The sequence below is a fragment of the Notamacropus eugenii genome, chromosome 4, assembly GCF_028372415.1.
Source record: "Notamacropus eugenii isolate mMacEug1 chromosome 4, mMacEug1.pri_v2, whole genome shotgun sequence".
NCBI classification, from domain to species: Eukaryota; Metazoa; Chordata; class Mammalia; order Diprotodontia; family Macropodidae; genus Notamacropus; species Notamacropus eugenii.
In genome coordinates this window covers 46,461-71,760 of record NC_092875.1, presented here as the reverse complement: position 1 = coordinate 71,760, position 25,300 = coordinate 46,461, and the positions used below count along the sequence as shown (strand labels likewise).

General features: G+C 43.6%; 1 protein-coding gene across 1 annotated transcript; it reads left to right on the top strand.

Moving 5' to 3' along the window:
• The first annotated feature begins 2,510 nt into the window (after positions 1–2,510).
• On the top strand, positions 2,511–23,704 carry LOC140502732 (uncharacterized). The gene is made up of 5 exons (XM_072606672.1): positions 2,511–2,605; positions 3,979–4,031; positions 11,679–11,805; positions 13,263–13,358; positions 18,981–23,704. Exons 2-5 carry the CDS (start codon positions 3,999–4,001, stop codon positions 21,296–21,298), a joined length of 2,574 nt encoding a protein of 857 aa, XP_072462773.1. The 5' UTR covers positions 2,511–2,605; positions 3,979–3,998; the 3' UTR covers positions 21,299–23,704.
• The last annotated feature ends 1,596 nt before the right edge of the window (positions 23,705–25,300 follow it).

Here is a 25,300-nt window from a genome sequence, read left to right as displayed (position 1 = left end):
GAGCATCCACATTTTCCCAGATCTGTCTGAGTAAACATAGTCAGCAGGAAGGCACTCCGCAGCCTCACATTCGAATTCCTGTTCCTTTCTGATTGATCTTGGTCTGGGCACATCTTTAAGAAAGATTTCCCATGCTGGTTGGGTTCTGGATGAAGAAGCAGAAAAGGGGAAAAACCTTGGTTCTGATTGAAAAATTAGTTATTTAATACAAGAGAGGGATTCCTTTTTCAGAGCATACTCCTTATTGCCCTTCTAGTGATAGAACACGAGCTACAAATATCTTCTTATAGAGGAATACATAGAGTTTAACCTCATTGAATCTTTTATGCTTGGTTTTGTTTCTTTTATACATTTTTGTTTCTCTTCAGTCTTGTATATGAAGATCAAATGTTTTCACCAGCTCTGGTCTTCTCATCAGGAATGCTTAAAAGCCCTCTATTTCATTAAATATTTGTGGCTAGATTTATCTAGTTCTGAGAGGGAGCAGCTGAGGTTTCCCACTAGTACAGTTTTGCTTCCTATTTTTTCCAGTAACTACTCTAACTTTTTCTCTAAGAATCTGGGTGCTATCCTACTTGGTCCTGCCCCTGCCAGTGTGTTTTGTCTATTTTTTCCTCTTCTATTAAAGGGGCCACCCCCATGACTACTTTTAAAGAGGCCTATTCACTGAATGGGCATTACCTCACTTTAAGTGAGTACCTGAAGAAGCCTTATTCTAAAAGGTCAAGATCTCCCATTGCATCCTGGGCCATCTCCAGTCATCCTGATGAATTTCTAGTCACTGGATCCAGAAGGCTCAGGTGCAGACAATGAGGCTGGTGACCTTGCACAGCCCTCTCTCACTCAAAACAAAGTCCAGCGCAAGTCATGTAATCATTTCTCTGATGTCGTGGTCCTCTTTGAAAACAAAGGACAAACAACATTTCCTCCTCAAATATCCAGTTTTGCTGGGTAGGTGACTCATGGTTATAATCCAGATTTCTTTGCCTTTTATTCCATATTCCATATTCCAAGTCCTTTAGTTCTTTAATGTACAGGCTGCTAAATCCTGTGTAAACCTTATTTTGGCTCCATGATATTTGAATTATTTCTTTCTGACTGTTTGCAGTGCTTTCCCCTTGACCTGGGAGTTTTGAAATTTGTGTGTGATGTTCTCGGGAGTTTTGATTTGGGGATCTCTTTTAGGTGATCGTTGGTGGATTCCTTCCATTTCTACGTAGCCCTCTGGTTCTTGGATATCAGGGGACATGTCCTTGGTAGTTTTTTCAAAGGTGATATCTAGGCTCTTTTTAGATCATGGCTTTCAGGTAGTCCAATAATTCTTAAATTATCTCTCCTCAACCTATTTTCCAAGCCAGCTGTTTGTCCAATAAGAAATTTCACATTTTCTTTTTCTTTTTATTATTTTGTTGTTTCTTGAAGTCTCCTGGAATCATTAGCTTCCACTTGCCCAGTTCTACTCTTTTCAAACGTTTTTAAGTCTTGAGTTCCAAATTCTGTCCCTGCCTCCCTCCTTCTCTTTACTCCCTGAGATGGTAAACAGTCAGATATGTTATACATGTGCAATTATGTTTCCATATTAGTCATTTTGAAGTAGAAGATTCAAAAACTGTCACAGCATCCAGATCAAGGGCTTTTCTAAGGATACATTTGCATCATTTTTATTTTTCAGATGAAATGCCTGTCTTCTATACTGGGTTCCCAAAAATCCCAATAAAAATCGGAGCATAATAACAACATATACAATGTTTCCTATTTAAACATGATACAAAAATGCCCGTCAGTGACACCAGTTCAGTTCCGGGTAGTTCTGAATTATCTTACCTGGAAAACTCGTTTTCTCTGTCTATTCATGGACAGTAATCCTAATCCAATTACATCTGATTCTTCTTCTTACAGTTCCTGAAGACATCACCTTCCTGCTAAATGTGGAGTGGATTTTGCTTTCAGGTTCGATCTGCCTGTAGAGGGGCAGACATCCCGGTTACCGCTATGGGAGAACACCCCTGACTCTCAAGGAGTAATTTACATCAGTGCAATTTACATCAGTGTAATTTACATCAGTGCAATTTACATCAGGAGACACTCAGTCCAATCCAGTCTCGATTGACAAACGGTCCACAGAATCCCGTCTGCTGCAGCCTCCCAAAGCACCTCCCTTCTGCTTTCAGTTAGTCTGATGCCCACGCTTATCTCGGCAGCCTTTCTGGGGGGCAAGGGGAGGAGGGAGGGAGAGGGTGGAGAGATGGGGGAGGAGGAGAGATGGGGGAGGAGGAGCTCTCAGAGATCCCCAGCCTGGGGGGGGGTGCCCAGAGTGGAGCTGAGAGGCCTGGGAGGAGTCTGGGGCGGGTCATTGCAGCAGCAAAGGCATTCCCAGTGACAGAGGGCAGGGCTGGGGGAGGGGACGCGGGGGGGGGGGGGGGTGGCCCTGGGTATGATTGGAGGGAAGGACTCATCCTGGAGGCCTGGGGGGTGGGGCGGCATGGGAGGGGGGAGGCTCTGGGGAGGAGGAGGCCCCTCCCAGAGCGGGCTGACCGGAAGCCGGAAGCCTTGCTCCGAGATCTCTGCGCATTCTGGAAGGCAGTTCTGTGGGTGCAGATCCCAGGTAGGTCCTGCCGTCTCTGACCTCAGGGTGAGTGTTCTCCAGGTGCGCCCGGAGCACGCCTGCCTCCCTGCCCTGGCCACTGGACGAGCTGCCCGCCCCAGCTCTTTTCCAGACCTCCAATCGCTTCCCCGATGTCCAGGGTCCCCCTCCCCACATTTCCCATTGGCTCACACTTTCCCAAACTCCAGACTTTACCCAGAGGGACCCTCTCTGAACCCAGGTGTCCTGTCTCCCCGCCCCCAGCTCCTGCCTTCAGTCCTGAGGACCCCACCTTGGCAGCAGGAACCAAAGCTCTGTCCTGGCCCCTTGTCCTCTCATCTGCCGGTACGGGGGCTCTGTCTCCACTCTTCCTTTAGGGATCCCAGGCCTAACCTTCACCAGGGGTCCCAGGAGTCCTCCCTGGCTGCAGGCTAGACCTCAGAACACTCTGTCCCTCTGGGACCCTGACCTCCCTGCCATGAGCCCTTGGAATGTCTTGCCTCCCAGACCCTGCCCTGCTCCCCTCCCCCAGGCCACCTGCTGCCCTGCCCCCACTTCTCTCAGAGCCCTCAGGTCCCATGCAGGGACTGAATCCCAGTCTCAGACTTCCCTGGTCATTCCCTGGCAGCTCTATTCCAGAGCAGCCCTTTAGAGTTCTGACAGGGGTCACTGAGCCTCTGACTGGTCTCATGCCCTGTGGGATCCCAAGGTGCCCTCTGACTCTTGGGCTCTGTAGGAGGATGGGAAGGGGAGGGGGACAGAAGAGCAGTAAGGGAGGGAGGGAAGTGGTCTCCCTGTTCAGACCCTCCTCATTTCCAAGCCTGACTTTCCCTGCCCCCTCTACAGGTTGGAATCTTTCCCCTGAGGGCAGAGCCTGAGTCTTTCTAACTCCAGTGGGACCTCACCCTCTGTAAATCCCAAGTGGGCAGCCTCCTGCCTGGGAGGAGAGGGGAAAGAGCCCTCCCTGTCTGGGATCCTTCTCCCTCCCCAGCTTAGTCTGTGGAGGACCATGGCCTGGCCCAGTCAGGGATTGGGTCAAATTCAGACACCAAAACTGGAAGGAAGTTAGATTTATTTTAAGATACAAGAAATAGCAATCGTCCAGAGTATGAGCCCCAAGATCATAGCTGGGGCAGATGGGCTTTTCTGTGCAGAGGGGAAGGAGGGAAGGACTTCCCGGGTGGCTCCAGGGTGTCTCCTGGTTACCAGAAAGGCTAAGAATGAGGACTTTTCATGGTTAGTTGGGATGTCTGTGAGGAAGAGCTTTGGCTGCTGCTCCATCTGTGGGGCCATAGAAGGTGGGGGAGCAGGTCCTCGGGGTAGATCAGATCCAGGGATAAGATGGAGGAACTTTACACACTGGAGTCACTTTGGTTCCTTTGCCCCCTACACAGGGAACCTGGATCCCCAGGAAATGGCTCCTGGGAGAGACCGATCCCCAGCACAGGTGAGTGCAGTCCATCCGCAGGGTTGACCCACATCAGTAATCCAGCCATGTCTGTAGACCTAGAGGTTGGTCTATGACTCTGGTGATACCTGCCTTATGGACTGGTTCTTTGTAAAAAGAGGCATGCCCTGCTCCTGTCTTCTGTGTTTTAAGGTTATTTATTGTCTTGAGCCCTGCCCTGCCCCCGCCCATGCTGCTCTTCCAGGATCTTTCTGTGAGGTAATCAGGGTGAAGTGACTTACCCAGGTCACACAGCTAATAAAATCTCAAGTGCCTGAGGCTGGATTTGAACTCAGATCTTGCTTACTGTGGCTGGTTCTCTATCTACTGCTCCTCCTGCCTCCTCCCATTTGTTTTTAACTTCCCCTTCATTACAGCTTACTGATAGGTGTGACCCCTGTTACCCCAGGATCATGTCTTTGCTGTCTTGTGCCTGCCAGCTCCCCCTCCACCTACACACAGCTCCTCCCCCTCCTCCCTCTTCCTTATGGCCAAGCTCTCCCTTGTAGTGACTGAAGTACCAGGAAAAACTTTACTCTGAGTCCTGTCTGGGTAACCTTAGAGCACCTGAAGGCTCTCCTAGCTCTTGTCCTTTGGTTTTGGTCATCAGAACAGAAGTTGTACTGGTGCTGCTCATGTCCTCCTGCTTCAGCTCCCACAAGCCTTCCCAGGTCCCTCTGAAACCCTCCCCTTTACCAGCTCTTAGGTCAAGTCAGTGAGCATTTGTGTGTTTGTCCTTTGTTGCCGAAGAAGACCATGCCATCAGAGAAGTGGTGACATGACTTGCACTTGACTTTATTTTGAGTAAGGGGGGGTTGTTCAGGTCACCAGCTTTGCTTCTCCTCCAGAGCCATCTGAATCCAGTGACCTGATATTCATCAGGATGAGGCAATTGGAGTTAAGTGACTTGCCCAAGGTCACACAGTGAGTGTCAAGTGTCTGAGGTGAGATTTGAACTCAGGTCCTCCTGACCCAGGTACTGGTGCTCTATCCACTGCACCACCTAGCTGCCCCCAATGAGCATTTAGAAAGGTCCTAGATATACAAGCCCCAGAATTCTTGTACAGACTTCTCTAGGGTCATCCTGCTGCCCCTATGTTTCTAAGACCTACCCTGGTTCAGTGATTGAATGATGGATGTTTCTGTACTATCTGAAGGAGGCTCCTGGGATTCTCACCCTTGCTTCTCACTCTTGGTCCTGGGCACCACAGACCATATTGCTATACAGGTTGACTTCCTGGTAGGACAATTGGGTCTTCCTTGTACAGTGTGCCATGTACTGGCAGAGACAGTGAGAGCAAAGGAGAAAAGGAGGGACTGACAGTCGGGTTAGTGTGACAAGGTCTCTCACTCAGCTTATTGGAAAGTCTCAGTGTCCTACAGACTGGAGCACATCCTACATTGACCTGGGAAGGAATAATGGGTGGAACTGACTCAGTTTAGATATGAAGCAAAGATCAGACACTTCTAGGTCATTCAGCAAGTTAAAGGAGCTGTATTTAATGACAGCATGAAAAGAACATTCACCAAGGATGTTGGCGTTCTTTAGCTTGAGTAGACAGGGCTCCCTTCCCCTGGTCAGCTGAGCAAGGTGTGGCAATGTGCCATCTGGGGAAGTGTGTCATATCTGAAGGACTCTGATTTTGTATGGGTAGAATTTTGTGCCTTTACATTGCCAGGCAACCACACTCATTTGTCCAGAGACCCTTAGAATACTGCTGGGTGGGAGGCACATGGAGCCTTTGGCCCCTGTGTAAGTAAGGTCCTTGGGAGAGCTTTGTAACCTTTCTGGCAGAGAAAAAAACAACTGGCCTCACCATGTGACAGGAGAAGGACGGAACTCCAGGAAATAGTGGCTCCTTCACACATGGCCAGGGTGCTACCTTTGACAGCTGTGTGGTGAGTGGTCAAGACTGTGAAGGAAGAAAACCAGCATTTATTATCAAGCACCTACTAAGTGCCAGGCACTCTGTTAAGTACCTTACCAATACCTCACTTGACAGTCATAATCTAACTTAAGGTAGGTGTCATTATCTCTGTCTCATTTTTACTTGTGTAGTCTGGACTATTTGGGGGAAAACATTTTTTACCTCACTTTTAAATTCAAATTTTTTACATCAGAAATTAGCCTTTTCTCCCTTCCCTTTCTGCCACATGCCCCTCCCCCTTCATTGAGATGGCAAGAAAAACTAGCCCCTATTACAGGAATTTATGTAGTCAAGCTAAACAAAATTGCTCAATGGTTATAGTTAAAGTTATATCAGCTCGTAGTTTGAGTGTCGATTCTCTGGCAAGAGGTAAGAAACTTGTCATCATGAGTCCTCAGGAACTGACTGATCACACTTCCAGTGTGTGTGCACAATATGTGTGAGTACGTACATTTGTATCAGTCAAGGTCCACCTAATCTTCTCACCTTCTCTCTCCCCTACGTTGAGAACACAACAAAAACAGAACCCATTACACACAATGTATAGTCAATCTGAAACAAAAATCCGCACTACTTCTACCCTAAAAAACATTTCTTCTTTTCTGCCTGAGGGCTTCTGCTAGGTGGCTAGGCAGCACGTTACTTCATCATTGGCTGTCTGGAGTCTTGGTTGGTCATTATGCTTCTTCAAGGTCGGTGCATTAATAATCAATTACATGTTAATTATTCATCCATACCCCATTTATGAATAATCTCTCAGATTCTCTTTCTTTGCCACCTCAAAAAGAAAGATTAAAATTGAATTTGTTTTATTTAGGACTAACCTCTCCCCTAATCTATCTACTTCTAATTACCCCTCTCCTTTCTCTCCTTTTCACGAGTGAGGATTTCAGTATGTAACTCTGTGGTGTGTGTGTGTTCTTCCTTTGACTAGAGGACTAAAGTTCAGGCATCAGTTGTTCCCACCCACTCCCACCTCCTTGTTTGTATAGGGTTAGGGTTATGTCTACTTGTGCCCCATCGTTGTGTGAAATAGTATTTCCTAACCTTGCTTTCCATCCAACCACCTTAGTTTATTCCTCTTCTTCTCTTTCCATCTTTTCTTTAACATCAAGACATAACAGAATCTAACAGGTCTTTTCTAATTTGATTCCCTCTATGAGCACTCAGAGAGTTGAGAGAGGACACATATCAATTCCCCATATTTGAATGAGTAGTTTATCATTTTTTTTTGCACCGTAGGCTACTTCATCCTTCTTTATTGTATTATTATGTTTTACTTCTCTTGTGTTTGAACTTCAAAAACTCTTTGCAGTAATGGTACTTTCATCAAGAATGCTTGGAAATCCTTTCCTCAAAGTGTCATTTTCCCCTGTATATCATTATGCTCAGTTTTGTTGGGTAAGTTACTCTTGGTTATAAGACCATATCCTTTGCCTTCTGGCATGTTCTGTTCCACACCCTGGTCTTTCATGATGGTTATGCCAAATTTTGTGTGATCCTGTGGCTCCGTGGTACCTGAATTTTGTTTTTCTGACTGCCTGCTGTATTTTTCTTATTCATCTGTCAGCTCTGTGTTTTGTGGAGTTTTCATTCAGAGGTTTCTTTCAGGAAGTGCTCTGTGGTTTAGTTTGACTTTCTGCTCTGGTTGTAAGACATCTGGCACTTGGAAGATTTCTTGAAATCTCCTGTCGAGGCTCCTTTGTTTAGTGGCTTTCAGAGAGTCCAATGGTATTTAAATTTTTCCTTATTCTCTTTTCTGTGAATTGTTTTTTACTATGAAATAACTGGTATTTTCATCTTTTTTCAACCATTTGGATTTGTTTTTAGTTATTGTCTTGTGACTTCTGTTTGTTTTATTTCAAGTTTTAGGGAGTTTGTTGCTTGGCCATCATTTCGTACCTTTTCTGACAAACTGTTACCTCCTTGATTCTTTCTTCCACACCACTCATCTCTTTTCCAATTCTTTTCCCCTCAGGCACTCTCATTCCACTTATAAACATGTTTAACTCTTGCTTCAGTGCTTCCAGAAGTTTTGGTTGAGTTTATGCCCAAGACTTGTTTTTTGGCAGCAGTGCTTGTAGATATAAGTCCTTCTTCCATATTTGCGTCTCCAGTTGCTCTGCCACCATAACCATTCATTATGGGAGGTTCTTCTTTTTCTGCTGGCTCATTCTATCAGCCTGCTTCCTCTGCAACACCCTGGAGGGAATGTCTGGGCAGCTCTTGTGGCTGCTTCCTTGGAGTCTGGAGTATTGTCTTATTGCAGGATCTCAGGGACAGGATAGAGGCTTACTAGCTGTCAGTGTTCTCTAAGTGGTCTGATCCAGAACAAAATAAGATTGTTGCCTTCCTGCTCTGAACTCTCTAAGTTTCTGACTTGGGTTTGAGACTATGCAAGAGTGGACCCAGGCTCTGTCCCTATTGGCCAACTACTAAGCGCTGCTGGTTGGCTCAGAGGGGCAAAATTGTAAGTTTCCCTTTATTTTAGGATCCTTGCTGTGTTTTCCCAGTGCTAGCTGGGCTGGACATTGGAAGGCAGACCCTGCTTGTCATTCCAGGCTTGAGCCACACCCTTTCTTCTGCAGTCTTCTGACCTTCCTTGCTTCATTCCCCAGGGTCTCCCTACCCAGGAATTCCACTACTTGGCACAGATACCCTTGACTCTGGTTATGTGAGCTGGGCCTGGGTAAAGTGTGAGAGAGCCATCCTGTTGCAGTCCCCTGACATGGGTCTGAATCTTCTTTCCCTTTTACACTGGATCTCATTGCAGAAATGCTCCTTGTGCAGTGTCTTCCTCTATAGACTTGTTCCAAGGGTCCATGGACCTCTCCTTTCTTCTCTTCTGCCAACCTGGCTCAAGGACTCACAGGTTTTTCTGGTTTTCCCCATCAGGATTTGGTCTAGTACAGTGCCCAGATCTCTCAGCTGTTTGTGGAGAGGAGTTCACTGCCTTGCTTCCTCATTTTGCCATCTTGATTCTGCCATGCCCAGAGACATTATCCTCAGTTTACCTAAGTTGAGATAATTGACCCAGATGTTAAGGGATATGCCCAGCATCACGTAGCTCTTAGTGTCTGAGGCTTGATGTGAGCCTAGGCCTTCCCCAAGATCAGTCTTCCTGACTCCTGCACCAGTGCTCCTGGCTGAGGAGGAAAATGTAAAAGTCCTGAAAGAACAGACACTGAGATAATTGATCAACAAACATTCATTAAGTGCTTGGACACATAAAAAGGCAGGAGACAATCCAATTACTCAAGGACCTCACGGTCTCCTGGGGAATTGTATAAAGTAGGAACTAATGAAAAGAGGGAGAGCACTAGCACTAAGAGGGGTTGGGAGAGACTTCGCATAGATAGGACTGAAGTTGGGATATCACAAAGTCAGTGCAGCCAGTAGGGCCGCTAGGTGGTGCGGTGGATAGACTGCCAGGCCTGGAGTCAGGAAAGCTGAGTTCCGATCTGGCCTCAGACTCTCACAAGCTGTGTGGCCCTGGGCAAGTCACTTGACCCTGTTTACCTCAGTTTCTTCCTCTGTAACATGAGCTGGAGAAGGAAATGGCCAGCTACTCTAACATCTTTGCCAAGGAAATGCCCAAATCATGCAGAGGTGGGCCTGACTGAAGAACAAATGTAACATTAGGGAAGGCAGTAGGCAGAGCTGAGGAGGAACAGTGCGACAGTGGGGCTGTCCAGTGAAATGGGGCTGGGCACTGAGAATGTGTGGAGCTGAGAGATGGAGGGTCTTGTTTAGGGAGCAGCCAGGAGGCCAGGGTCCCTGGAGAGAGGAGCCCATATAGGGAGGGATGAAGTCATCAAGGGCTTTGCATGGCTTTTGCATTTGTATTTTGTACTGGAGGTTATTGAGTGGAGGAGCAGGGTGGTGACATGGTCAGAGCCTCCCTTTAAGAAAACTCACTTTAGTGTCTGAATAGAGGGCAGATTGGAGTGGGGAGAAGCTTGAGGCTGGTAAACCCATCAGCAGGGTATAGCAATAGCCTGGGTGTGAAGTGATGAGGGTTTGGGACTGCTTGGGGATGGTATTAGGTAGGGGAGCAGTGATCCCATTTCAGAGAAGTTGCAAAGGTGAAATCAGCAGAGCTGGATGGGATGTGAGGGAGAGAGAGGAGCAGAGGGTGGAACCTGGCTTGTGGACCCAAGCAACTTCAGCCAGGTGCTGCCTGGAGTCTTGGTTGCCTACTCCCATTTCTTGGATTGAACAGGGGAAGACCTGAGCCTCGAGGCAGCCTTGGGGGTCAGAAGCAGTTGGAGACTCTAAGTGGAATACCTAGAGAGAAGCATTGTTGGTCTGGCCCAGATTCCAGGATGGGAGCAGGGGCTCAGTCCCAGCTCCTAGCCCAGCCTGAAGCATGCACAAGAATCATCAGGGCAGGCATCACAGTCTAACATGGGACCTGCAGAGCTTGTCAGCTGGCTGGTAGTTGCCAAGGTCACTAGATTTGCAGTTGCCAAGAAGGTTGAAAACCAGTTCAGGAGCCTACAGAACTAGGATCCTGCTGTGAGCAAGGGAAGCCTCCATCAACTTTCCCACAGATCAGACCCCTTGGCAAACCCTGAAAGTCTGAAGGTCCCCAGCATCCTTGAGATTCGGGAGGAAGGCAGCATTCAGTATTCCCAAGAGAGCACAGGAGGACCCAGGAGAACACAGGCTCAGCTGGCAAATGTCTCCTCCCACTCAGTGCTATCCAGATTCTGATGACTGTCTTTCTAGAATCCTCTTCATGTTTTCATGTAGATAAGACTTTATTTCAGCCTTCCTGGAAGCAAACTAGATCTTAATCTTTATTCTCTTTTCAGTGAGTATATTAAATATTGGTTTTCCCCCTGTAATGGGAATTAAAAATTTCCCCTGCCCATTGGTAGGCATCATGTGGGGCTGTTGAGGGAAGCTTGATTAAGGGAGTTGTTTTGGAGGAGGGGTCTAAATGCTTTTTTTTTCTTTTCCTAATGAGGCACTAGGTCAGAGGGGTCACGCCCTCTGTCTCTGAAAATTGTATAAATACTCTGAGGGTGGGGTTTTACTTTGGAGCTTAGTTTTTGGAAGATGGTTTGTGTGCCAGATGAGACTCTGGAAAGCCACTAAGCAACCCCCCCAGCTTTGAAAACCCAGGTGTTGGTGCTTCTCCTTCTGGTGTATATGTATGCATGTTAATGGTCACACATTGGGAAGCATGTCTGTTGATTTTTGATATCTCTGAAATTTTGATTTATTTTTTTCTGATACATGTGCTTGATTAAAGGAGATTGTTAACCTCTCAAGAGTTGCCTTTCCTTTTATTAATGCAGATTTAAGAAACTGTGATAGGCCACCTTGTGTATGTCGGGGTGCTTACCTGTTGTACCCCCAGAATGCAACGTACTGCTGGCCTCTCATGGACTTCCATATCAGTACTGATACGGAAGAAACTTCACATCACCCTCTCTCTCTCTCCTCCATAGAGGAACCTGCCTCATCGATAGAACACACATTTTCTCCCTGATTCCACAGTGAGACATGTTCTATAATAACAAATTTTTCAGCTTTTTTACAGTTTATGTTTTCTAAAATATGAATATGAATTTACTCAAAATTCCACTGAGTTTTTAGTGACTGTGGTTCCAAGACGTGACTCTGAAATTTCCTTTTATACATTGATGATGACTGGAATTTAACTGTGAAATGTCTCTTGCTCTGTGTCCTGTGACTTTTGGTGATTCAGGAGACAGTGACATTCAAGGATGTGACTATGGACTTCACCCAGGAGGAGTGGGGCCTCTTGGACCATCTTCAGAAGGAGCTGTACATAGAGGTCATGCTGGAAAATGCCCGGAACCTGCTGTCCCTTGGTAAGGACACTTCCCCTGGTAACTGAGTCTGCAATCAAAGGTCATGTCTTCATTCCCTGGTATGAAGGCTTTGGAGCAGCTATCAGTTAGTAGAGAAAAGTGTGTGTCTCCTGTGTCCAAGAGGCAGGCTCCAAAGGCCACCTGGCTTTCCCGAAAAAAGTCTTTGCCTTGTGTGAGAGGAAGCTGAGGGATTCCTTTGTTGCCCTGATGCAGTTTCTTACCAGTTCTAGGCAGTTTCAGGTCAAAGCTCCAGTCAGTGTGGAAGGATCTTAGATGTGGAACCAATCTCAGGTGTTATTGGGTCTGACCTCTCCCTGGACGTGAGTTTTGCTGCCAAATCTCTGAAAATGGCTCAGGAAGCTTTTCCTTGCAACCTCTTCCTCTTTGGGATGGGCCTAATATTTGGAATATTCTTATGGCTAACAAGCACACATTGGTAGCTCATAGCTCTCACTTGTGGCTGGTGTAGCTGGTTTGTTGCCCTAAACTTCCAGCACGGATGGACGGGAAGGAAAGGAAGGGAAGAAGCATTTCTGTTCACCTGCTGTTGGCCGTGTGCTGGGCCAAGGGCTTTCTTTACAATATTATGTCACTGCATCCTCATTATTACCTTCCAGGTTAGGTGATATGATTATGCCCATTTTACACATGAGAAACTGAGGCAAACATAGGTTCAATGACTTGTCCAGGGGCACACAGCCGCTAACTGTCTGAGGCTCTACTTAAACCCAGCATTCCTGACTCCAGGCCTAGGGCTCTCTCCACTGCACTACCAGCTGCCTCTGATTTTGAGACAATGGAATCTATGCAGTGAGTCCGTCCTTCTATGAAGAAGGTGCACAAGGTCAGATTCTCTGATTCCAGATTGGTTCCATGATTGTCTTCCTCACCTCTACCCAGAACTCGCCGAAGTTAATGCTATGGAAAAGATCCTTCAAGATTCCTGGGAACCACCCTGTGGTCCTGTCTTGCATGCTCCTGTGGTGCCATGAATAACAGACTGGCTGAGCAGTAGCGTTGGGACTAACTGGGCTGAGTTTATCAGCAGGAGACTCTCACCCAAGAAGGCAAACACCTTCTGAATGAACAGCACACAAGGTTTATGTAGGGGTCAGGGAGTGAGGAGCCAGGCAGGGGGGAGGGCAAAAACTGATTGATAAGGGTACCTGTTGCTGGGGCTTGAGGCTGATCTGACACAATTGCGCTTTTGCTGTATTGTGGGTCTAAGAGTTTCTGCCAGAACAGAGATGGGGTTGGGGTTGGGGGCACAGAGGGTTTGGCTGTATCTCAGTTACTTGTATCATAAGCTCTAAGGGGTCAGTTACAGATTCCTGTGTGTGGACAGAATGGAGTGATCCTCACAATGGATTAGCTCTGTATCCACACTCTTTTCCTTAAAGAGAACTGAATTACAAGTCTCTCTCCATGCTTATCCCTAACTGATTCCCCATGCCCAGGGCTACCAGTTCCCAGAGAAGATGTGATCTCCTATTTTGTGCAAAGGGAAGCACCATGGATGCTGGAACAAGAAGGCCCAAGGAATTGCTGTCCAGGTGAGTGAGGTGAAAGCAGGTATATGAGAGCTGTGATTATGAGAGATGGCTATGTGTTGTGAAGGAGGTACTAGATTTGGGGACAGGAAGGCCTTCCTTGGAATTCTTTTTCTGTTTTTTTATTAGCAATGGCTTTGTGGGCCATTCCCTGTACCATAGAGACTCAGTTTCCCCATCTGTAAAATGAGGGGGTTAGACTCCATGGTCTTTCAACTCTCTTCCAGGGTGAAATTTATTATCTTATAAGGAGTTGCTTTTTGAAAGTTGGGGAATGAAATCTCCTGAAAATGCCAAAAGGGACTAGGTTCTCCAGAAGGGGCTCTTTCTTAGACCTTCTTCAAACCAACAAAATTTGTTAGGATCTTGCTGCATGCCACACCCTTTGTTATGCACTGGGGTCATAAAGAGATGCAAGGGATGTCCTTAGCATTCCTGGATTTCTCAGTCTGATGAAGAGTCCAAGAACTGTGTAGAAAGCCAATATTGGCAGGGTGAATTTGAGCTGGGGAAGAGAGGGAAAGCCCTAAGGTGGTGAATATTGAGAAAGGCTTATTGTGAAAGGTGGGCTCCAGGGAAGCCACCATGAGCATTGTAGGCAAAAGGGACAGTGGGAAAAACCCAGGGAGTCAGGAGATGGAGTGTCCTGTTCACACAACAGAAAGGAGACCCATACTACTGGATTATAGCATATGGGGGGGAATAGGGTGAAAAAATACTGGAATTGTAGGAGAGGGGGAGGTGATACCATGCTTAACAGTCCAAGGGAGGATTTTACATTGGTTCCTTTTGCTGGAGACTCAGAGGAGATTGGTGAGTGGGTGGTGACATGATCAGGTGAGAGCTTTAGGAAGATGAACTTGACACCTGGGTTGAGGATTGACTGCACTGGGAGGAGATGAGGCAGCCCCAGAACAACTAACAAGCTCTTAAATTCCTCAAGTGTCAGGTAACTGGAGCCTGAACCAAGGTAGTGAGAGTACTGTGAGAGAACAGGGTGTATGGGAGAGATGTCACACAAGTGGAATTCCAGGATTTTACTCCAGAGTAAATATTGGGGTCAGGAGTGTGAACGTGTGAGAGTCGATGAGGAATGCATGACTCTTCATCTCTGAGCCTGGACTGTTGAGGATGCCTTGGATACCATTGAGAACATAGGCAAGTTGGAGGGTTTGGGGAAAGAGAATGGGTTTCATTTTGCATATGGTAAGTGAAGGACCAGGAGAGAGTAATGTCACTACAAATTAGAGATGACAATGACAAGTAAAAGGGATGACCATCATTGCCACAGTCTGCAGAAAATTCAACAAGGATGAACATCAAGAAATGGCCACTGAATTGAGCATTTTCAGAATTATTGCTAATTTTAAGGGAATAAGTTTCAATAGAACAATAAAGTTGGGGGTCGGACTGCAGAGAGTTTCAAAGAGAGTAAAGGAAAGGAGTTGGAGACCCCGGTTGTAAATGCCCATCTCTAGCTATTTGCCCATGAAATGGAGGAAAGATAGTGGACAGGATCTCATGGGGCTGCATGGTTCATTGAGGGTGATTTGCGAGAAATAGTTTTATTTGTGACAACAGGAAAGAAGTCTTCAGTGTGGGAGAGAGTAAAAATTAGTGAAAAAATGCAGATAATAAGGGAAGAATGTACCAAGGTAGATGAGAGATGGAATGGAAATATTGTTACACATAAAGGAATTTGCTTTAGCAAGCCAAAGGATGACCTTTTTATCTGATACTGAGGCCACAAAGGAAAAGAAGGCCACTGGGAAATGAGAGCTACGGAGAATAAGGTAGCTCTTGGTAAATGTCCATTTTTTTCAATGAAATAGGAAGCCAAGTTCAAGCAAGAAGGTGTGGATGGGTTGAGTAGGGGTAAGAGAACAAGCCATAGGGGAGGGTTGTGGGTGAAGGGAAAGATTTGGAAAAGCTGCTGTGCTGAGTGGCATGGGTAGTTGGTTGTGGAGATGTCAAAAGATTGTCTTCTCACAATGAGGGTCCAGCTGAGATTGTGCATCCTAAATTTGTAGTGGACCCAGGCACCCTGGTTTCATAGTTTTCTCTCTCGTCCAGCAGCACAAATAGGAAGGAAGGCCACTGCCTTACCTGGAAATAATCCAAGGCCAACCCTTTGCATAAATCATCACCTCAATCCCTTTCCTGATCTCTGTGGCTCTTTCTCTGCCCCATTCTTGGAAAATCATTGACCAGGTTCATGAAGGTGAGGATCACTTGAGGGTGTTCCCTGGTATGAGACCCTTCAGGGGCTTAGAAAGAAGTCTCTGTGATCTTCAGTGTTGGGTCCGGTCACGTTCCACCAGGGTTAGAACCTAAGAAAGGTGACGAGTTAGAGGTGAGTGGGTGCAAGAAAGAGAGAGAACCATGACTGAAGCCAGCACTTGCATTTGGCAAGTAGGAGAGAGACCAGAATGCAGGGACTGTGGTAGAGGATGGGGCCTGCTGTCAGCCTTGGGCCCAGTCAGCCAGTCAGTAAAGAGTGATTAAGCACCTTGTGTTTTAGGCACTGTGTTAAGCTCTGAGGGTCCAAAGAAAGGGAAAAGAAAGTCTCTGCTGTCAGGAAGCTCACAACCTAGTGTAAAAACATGGAGATAGTTGGAGAAGAAACAACAGGAAGTGAACCTCACTGTTAGTTGATCTACTTGAAAAGAGATAGTTTTGGAATGGAAATACATTAGTTCAACAGAGAAATGAGAGAATACAAGGAGTGAGGATAATAACAGTCAGAAGAGAATAGATTTGGGGAGAAATAGTCTAAATCAAAATCGTAGTGGTAGAAACAATAGCAAATAGAAATTTGAAATAATATACTAAATCTGTATTGATCAGAAACACAAATTAAAACAACACTGAGGTACCACCTCACTCTGATCAGAGTGGCTATTATCACAAAAAAGGAAAAAGTTGGTTATTGGTGGGGGTGTGGGAAAACTGGGACATCAGTGCACTGTTGGTGGAGTTGTGAACTGATCCACCATTCTGGAAAGCAATTTAGAACTTTGCTCAACACAGTATACTCCCATCTATACTCCTATACTGCTAGGTCTATGTCCCAAAGACATCCAAAAAAAGGGGCAAGGACCTATTTGCAGAAAAATATTTATATCACCTCTTTTTATGGGAAAAAGAATTAGAAATTGAGGGGATGGTCATCAACAGGGGAATGACTAACAAGCTATGGCATGTGATTGTAAAGGAATGTTATAGTGCTATAGGAAATGACAAGCAGGATGATTTCAGAAACACCTGGAAAATCTTAAATGAACTGGTGCATAGTGAGTTAAATAGAACCAGAAGAACTTTGTCCGTAGCAACAGCAATGTTGTTCAACGAAGGACAACGAATGACTTAACTTTTCATAGCAATGCGGCGATCCAAGACAATCCCCAGTGATGGAAACTCATTTGTTTTTAGTGCCCTTACCAGTTAATAAAATGAATTGATGGTTACTCTTTTAAAGACTTATTTTTCTAATTGCTCATGACAAGTAGTGTATTACATAATAAATGTACTTGAAGGTCATTCACATAGATGTTTTTTAAACAATGTTTAAAAAAAGTTTTAACTATATAAAACCTCCCTTGTGAGGATAGGATTTCATCAGACGTAACTTTCTTTTTTCTACCATTGGAAAACCTGCTACACTTTCACTGAAACTGTACTGAATGACTGATCTGTGTTGTCAAACAGTTCCTTTGAGAGGCTGACAGGGAGGTGAATAATAAAGGTTCAGATCAGAAAACAACCTTAGCATTGTAATGAGGGACAGTTTAAGGTTGGTTCTTGTAGAAAGATTGTAGGGGGTCTAAGATGGTTTCATTTTGGCCTCTCCTGTGCATGCATGGCAATCCTGGGTCCAAACAGCCTGTTACCTCAGCTGCAAGAATGCCGACCCGAGTACCACCTTGATCTGGTAATTACACATTTCGTGAGATGTGATTATAAGGTAACCCAGGAATGACAGAGGACTACTCTGGTGCAGTGACAGCTGGCCAGTGAGGGTCTGTACATTCCTGTCATCATTTGCATACAAATGTCCAAACTTCCTGCAAGTTGGGAAATAATTTGATGTTGAGTTAAGAAATGGAAAGAATACATTGCATGTAGTCAGAAGCAGTAAGACTTATGTTCTCATTGCATGAACTCCAAAAGGATTATTTGCCTGACCATAATGATTGGGAATCAGTGCAGAAAGAATCCTCTTATGATTGAAATATGCACATACTTGTTGTCCCAGAAGATAAATATCTTAGCCTCAAAATTGAGTGCCTTTTTTATGGCTTAAAGTGCCATTGATAAAATTTTAGTTCAAATCCTTTGGACCACTGTCTAGAACCTCCAAGGGATTTGTGAACCCCCAAATAGGAAAGAGCTTCAGGGGGACTTATACTGAAGCTTGCTGTCTACTTCCTTACAAAAGGATGATAGACCCAAATTCATGTATGAGACACATTTTCAGACATGGGAAATGCCATGCTTTTTTAAAGGTGTGGATATGCAGAATTTTTTTACTACAAGCATTTTATTCTTGAATGTGATATTTTGTTTTCTTCTAGATATTAAAACAATTTTTAAACATTTGATTAAATTTAAAATTCCAAATTCCTTCACTCCTTCCCTTCTCCCTTCTATGAAATGGTAAGCAATCTTACATGAGTTGTACATACACAATATTTATTACAAGAATTTTATTTTTATTGTAGTGAGCAGAGTGCATTTAGTGACAGTTTTTTAAAAAAAGAAATAAATAATCACTATCAAAATAAATTAATAGGCCAAGTGGCAGCTAGGTGGTACAGTTGATAGAGTACTAGCCCTGGAATCAGGAGGATCTGAGTTCAAATCCAACCAGAGACACTTGATACTTGATATCTGTGTGACCCTGGACAAGTTCTTTGACCTTGATTGCCTTGCAGAAACATTTAAAAAAAATGTAATAAGCCAGAACAAAACCTTTTCTGTTTTAGGTAAGTACAAAAAAACAGTACTGGCATTATTCATGTGACCTCAAATACTGTAACAGAAAAAAAATATTGAAAATTGTTACCAGAGACATTACATTATATTTACATAGATGAGAGATCATGAAATAATTTGAATATTTATTTATTGTATTTGAATATTTATTTATTGTACTCCAAATAACATCTCTGAAGAAAGTACTGAAAGTGCAAATGATGAAAGTGAAAGGGAAAGATTAAGTGGAGGCAACCTTTTTAGTACTGTGGACAGAGCATGCTAAGTCACAGGTTTGAGTTCATGTCTCAGATTTGGGATTTTGGGTCAAGCCACTCAGCCATTCTGAGCTCAAGGCCTGAGTTCTGAATGTGATAAGGACACTCTGCCTCTGTTACAGGTTTTTTGTGGGGATTCAATGTAATTGTGTGTGAATTAAATTATCCTTGTAAATTAAATCATCCTTGGGATATGAGCTACTGGCATTTTGAAATAATTGGTTCTGCCCATTTGAAAACTTTTGAAGTTTGAGGACCTTTTCTTTGCCAAGGGAGAGAGAATATAAAGGAGTTTATGTTCTGCCCATGAAGGGAAGAGGATATAATTATTTATGTATCTGTGTGTATGTGTTTTCTTACTTGTTGCTTTCAGAAGCAGGGATAAGACTTGAAGTGAAGAAGATTCCTGCAAAGCTAAACCTTTCTGTGGAAAAAACTCAGGATCAAAGATTCATGGGTGATGGTCTCAGTGACTTCACTTGGAGAGAAATCTGTGCTCTTTATCACGAAATCCACACTCAAGAGAAACCTTATAAAAGTAATCAATGTGGAAAGGCTTTTACACAGAAGACTCAACTTAATGAACATCAGAGAATCCACATGGAAGAAAAATCTTGTGAATATAATCAGTGTGGTAAAGCTTTTACACAGAGGGTCAACTTTAGAGTATATCAGAAAATCCACACTGGAGAGAAACCTTATGAATGTAATCAATGTGGAAAAGCTTTCACAAAAGGGGCCAATCTTACTGTCCATCAGAGAATCCACACTGGAGAGAAACCTTATAAATGTAAGCAGTGTGAAAAGGCTTTTTCACGGAGTGACATTCTTACGCTACATCAGAGAATCCACACTGGGGAGAAACCTTATAAATGTAATGAATGTGGAAAGACTTTCAGAGGCAGCTCAAATCTTGTTAATCATCAGAGAATCCATACTAGAGAAAAACCTTACGAATGTAATCAGTGTGTTAAAACTTTTACACAGAGGTCCCATCTTACCGGACATCAGAAAATCCACGCTGGAGAGAAACCTTATGAATGTAATCAGTGTGGAAAAGCTTTTACAAATGGGGCCCATCTTAGTGTACATCAGAAAATCCACACCGGAGAGAAACCTTATGAATGTAATCAGTGTGGAAAGGCTTTTATACGGAGGGGCAGTCTTATCCTACATCAGAGAGTCCACACTGGAGAGAAACCTTACGAATGCAATCAGTGTGAAAAGGCTTTCAGAGACAGGTCCAGCCTTGCTGAACATCAGAGAATCCACACTGGAGAGAGACCTTATGAATGTAATCAGTGTGGAAAGGCCTTCAGAGGCAGCTCCAGTCTTAGTCAACATCAGAGAATCCACACTGGGGAGAAACCTTTTCAATGTAATCAGTGTGGTAAAGCTTTTACAAAGAGGGCCAACCTTAGATTACATCAGAAAATTCACACTGGAGAAAAGTCTTATGAATGTAATCAATGTGGAAAGACTTTTAGAGTCAACTCCAGTCTAGTTAAACATAAGAGAATCCACACTGGAGAAAAACTTTGTGAATGTAATCAGTGTGGTAAATCTTTTACACAGCAGGAGAACTTTAGAATACATCAGAAAATCCACACTGGAGAGAAACTGTATGAATGTAATCAATGTGGAAAAGCTTTTACAAAGGGGGCCAATCTTACTGTACATCAGAGAATACACAGTGGAGAGAAACCTTATGAATGTAATCAGTGTGGAAAGGCTTTTACACGGAGGGACATTCTTACCCTACATCAGAGAATCCACACTGGAGAGAAACCTTACAAATGTAATAAATGTGGAAAGACTTTCAGAAGCAGCTCCAATCTTGTTAATCATCAGAGAATCCACACTAGAGAAAAACATTATGAATGCAATAAGGGTGTTAAAGCTTTTACAAAGGGAGCCCATCCTACCGGACATCAGAAAATCAACACTGGAGAGAAACCTTATGAATGTATTCAATGTGGAAAGACTTTTACACGAAAGAGCAATCTTACCTTACATCAGAGAAGCCACACTGGAGAGAAACCTTATAAATGCAATCATTGTGGAAAGGCCTTCAGAGGCAACTCCAGTCTTGCTCAGCATCAGAGAATCCACACTGGGGAGAAACCTTTTGAATGTAATCAGTGTGGTAAAGCTTTTACAAAGAGTGCCCACCTTAGAGTACATCAGAGAATCCGCACTGGGGAGAAACCTTGTGAATATATTTGTTGTGGTAAAGCTTTTACACAGAGGTCCAACTTTAGAATACATCAGAAAATCTGCACTGGAGAGAAACCTTATGAATGTAATCAATGTGGAAAAACTTTTTCAAAGAAGGCCAATCTTACTGTACATCAGAGAATCCACACTGGAGAGAAACCTTATGAATGTAATCAATGTGGAAAGGCTTTTACACGGAGTGACATTCTTACCCTACACCAGAGAATCCACACTGGAGAGAAACCGTATGAATGCAATCAGTGTGGAAAGGCTTTCAGAGACAAGTCCAGCCTTGCTGAACATCAGAGAATTCACACTGGGGAGAAACCTTTTGAATGTAATCAGTGTGGTAAAACTTTTACAAAGAGGGCCAACCTTAGAAGACATCAGAAAAACCACACTGGAGAAAAATCTTATAAATGTAATCAGTGGGGAAAGGCTTTTACAGTCAGCTCCAGTCTAGTTAAACATTAGAGAATCCACACTGGAGAAAGTGTAAGCCATATGGTAGAGCCTTCAGGCAAAAGTCAGCCCTCCATTCACATCAGAGAACTCACATGACATATTCTAATCAATATGACTGAAGAGAGGCATGTAAATAGAGTACAGAGCTTTCTAGATAGCAGAAAATTCTGTATACAAGCCATTTATGGACTCAGTGTGAAGAAGGCCTTCACTCAGACATCATCTTCTTATTGCATCAGAGGTTTCTGTTTACAAGGTTTTTACTGAGCTAGTCTCTAACCTGAGAATACTTGGAGCCATGCAAAGCAGGCCTACAAATAGGAGTGCCAGTATTCAAGTTTAATTAATGAGTGTCAGACTGAGAAATATTCCTTTAGCTGAAGTAAAAGCATAGGTTCTATACCTAAAACCCGACTTGGGAAGCAGAATGGAAGGTGGATTACAAACAATTCTTTAGTGGTTTCCCACAAGAAACCCACACATCCCACAATACAACAGTTCTGGAGTCATGTCTTTGAAAGTCGTGACCACCTCCCCAAAAATAGAGAACCAGAGTTCTGTGAGGGGAACAGGTTCTCCAATCTTTAATTCACTTCACTTAAGGTCCAGTGATTGTGACCCTTGTTAAGAGTTTTGATTCATCAGTTTAAACTGCATTGTGAACTCTGACTCCCAAGCCAGAGAGCCAGCTCTTGAAAAGAATAAATTATTAGTATATTCATTACACTGATTAATATGAAAATTATCAATTTTTTAAAATACATACTAGAAAAAAGAAACATAAATGTGCTCCATGAGGACATACCTTCCTCTGGAATATGAAGGTCACTGGTGAAAGTTAAATTCTGTGTCTGATTTATAACAGCTTGAAATAAAATCGTGCCATTCTATCAGGTTGCAGAACCAAAAAGGGAGGAAATAGGCTGATGAACTGTAGGACTGAGTGAAGGAAGACGTCCGGATGTTCTCAAAGACAGAATGTCTCCAGAATTAGGAAATGAACTCGCATCCATGTTATGTCAACTGGGGGGAATGATTGGTGAAGGGAAGAAATCAGAGGTGTTTGATCAAGCACATGAAAACTGGGGTTTGGGGAAATTTTGTGACCTCCTGTAGGCTGCCTATATGCATATATTAGATTATGTTCAGGCAACTGTAAATGACAAGAAATTTCTTGATTTTTGTGACCCACCAATTGTGGTGGTGAGGAAGGAATGACCCTGATGGACTTGAAGCAGAGTAGAGCAGAACCATTGTGTAAAAAAGCAGTCACTCATAGGCAATAAGAGGCCTTGCTATTTGTATCTATCCAGTTTCCCATGCTTGCTCCTACTCTGCCAGCTGGCAGGGGAATTGAAAGGAGCAAACAACCACATAAGAGGCTTCTGGGCTGATGGTCACATATAATATGGGGCTCTGGACAGTCAAAGAGACCTCCTGGGACTCCTCTACGGGAGATGGTTTGTGTCATGGTAAATCTAAATAGACTATTTCTTGTGGCCAGATCAGCCAAAGCAAATAAGGTAAAAATGAACACTTTTCTGCAGAACTTGCAAAACCTTTGAAAAACAGTCTCTCCTGCTTTTCCAGCTCTAGAAAAGTGGGGTAGGTAGACAAAAGACAGAAGAGGGCAGCATTTTTTTCCAGTGTGCAGAAATGTATAGTGTCATTAAAGATTATGGAAAATATTTTGTAAAAAAACAACAAGGTAGCCAGGGTTACTGAATCGTAGAATATATAAAGTAAGGTGTAAGTTAGATTGAAAATATATTAAGGATTTATGAATGGCTTTGAAATAATTTTAGAAAAATAAAAGAAATGGCATATGTTTTTGTGATGTGTGTAATGGAAAGAAGAAACAAAAAACATAATTTTATGGCTCTTAGGAAGGGAGTTGGAGTCATGATGATCTTGTAAGGGCAGAAACTCATATGCACTCTCCCAAATTCTTCTCAGAACAATTTTAAATGATTCCTTGAATCCAGTTTTGGAGGGGAAGAACCAACAAAAAGTCAAAATGAAACAATTTTCCAACCAAAGACAACTTAGGAGGCTGCAGGAAAAGTGTGGTGATTGAACCTGGAGACAGTGTGGTGAAGGCAACTCCTCATTAAGGCAACAGCAGCACCTTGGACAGCTCTCAGCTCACTGACAGTAAAGGGGTCGGACAACTGGTCAAAAGGCAATGACAGGAACCCTGTACTGGCATTGGGCACAGGACCATCTTCTATTGCATTTACACAGTTTCATGTCACAATCCCAGACTAGAGGGAAGGAAAGAATTTGGAACTTATACTTTTTTTTCAAAATTGTTCAAATACTGTTTTTGTATATAATTGGAAAAAATAAAGCTTGAAACTTTTCACAAAATAAAAAATAAAGTGCAATATGCAAGCAAATTTGGAAACCTCAAAAGTGGCCAGTGGGCTGGAAAACGTCAATTTAATTCCCTATCCTAAAGGAGGGCTATGTCAGATGCCTGTGATCTGGGTTGCTGAAAGGTATGAGTTGCTTTCAGAGACATGGTCTTTTACTCCCCATTTAAACAAATGGGACCCAGTATCTTTTAGGGTAAGGGACAAAGTCTTAGCTTCTGAAAGTGCTTCCTGTGGGCAAGGGCCATAAAGGTGTCCATGCTTCGAGGGGGTCTCAGAGGAGGTTGAGTGGACCCAAGCACAGGCTCCATCCAGGGGCCAATGGCAGGGGGCAGGGGGGTGGTGGTGGAGAGACATGGGCTGTTACCCACTGTTTGCTATCAACCCTGGGTGAATGACCCATAGTCTGCAAGGCACAAATCTGACAAAGCAAGTACAATGTGCGTGGTCCAAGTATGAGGAAATTTTAAAATATCAGAATGTGACAAGAGCCGCATTAGAATTTCCCCTCTCCAGTTCCTTTAGGAGGATCAGAAGCCACTGAGAAATAACAATACTTTTGCAGATAGAAGTTTTCCAGCCCTGGTTTCAATATTTCTACAAATGAATTTGCCAGAGACTGTCTTTTACTCTAATTAGAACAAAAGACTTGGGAGGATACTTAAGTAATGAGGTTACCTCCCTCTAAGAAAATTGATTGCACTGAAATTCTCTTCTCCAAATCAAAGCAAAGCTGTTTCTGATTTAGTTTCAATAATTAATAGAATAACCTAATTAGTAAGTTGTTTAGGAAATAGAAAGGAATTGTGAGTTTAACCTGAATAGCTCCAATCTGAAACATAACTTTTACTATCCCAGCCTTAGTCTGTGATTCACATGACTGTGGAGGCAGGCAGATGACAAGCCTGAGAATTTATTTACCCAGTTATTGGCTTAAATTTCTTTTTTGACTACACATTCAGGTCAAAACAGCAAGTTCTCACATGCTTACGTTGTGCTCTTATCTTTGACCATTTCTTCTGATTATGGAAAGATGGGATAAAAGGATAAAGCAGGGACATGATTTTATCTAAGTACTACAGAATAAAACATCCTTAGCTCTGTTTGAATTCAGATGATTGAGTTTTCCAACCATGCAGTATCAATTGCACCTCATAACCAGGTGAGTAATATTCTTTTTCGAAGGAACACAATGGGGAAATTGAGCCAGGAGGATCCCACCTTAGAATGAGGCTAAAACTAGCCTCAGCTTTTCCAGATGCAGACCTCCATCTGTATCACACTCTGAGTGCCTCGTGGCATTTCTCTCAAATAGCGGATTATTGACCATTGATTTATTGTCCATTAGACAATTCAAAATCAGTTATGGTCCTATGATATTTACATTGAACACCCAAGTTTCACTAATCACAGTTTAGGGAGAAGTTTATCAGGATTTACATTGAAAATTTGTCCTGATAGGAAAGCCAGTCATTAGATATAATTTCTATAGATTTGCAAATTCTCAGGAAGCCAAGTTCATGGCGTCTCCATAACCCAAACAAGCTCTTTTGGCAGTTTACAAAATCAGTGGAATTGACACGAAACCCTGAGAAGGGGCTTCCTCTCCACCCCATCTACTTTTAGAACTGCTGGG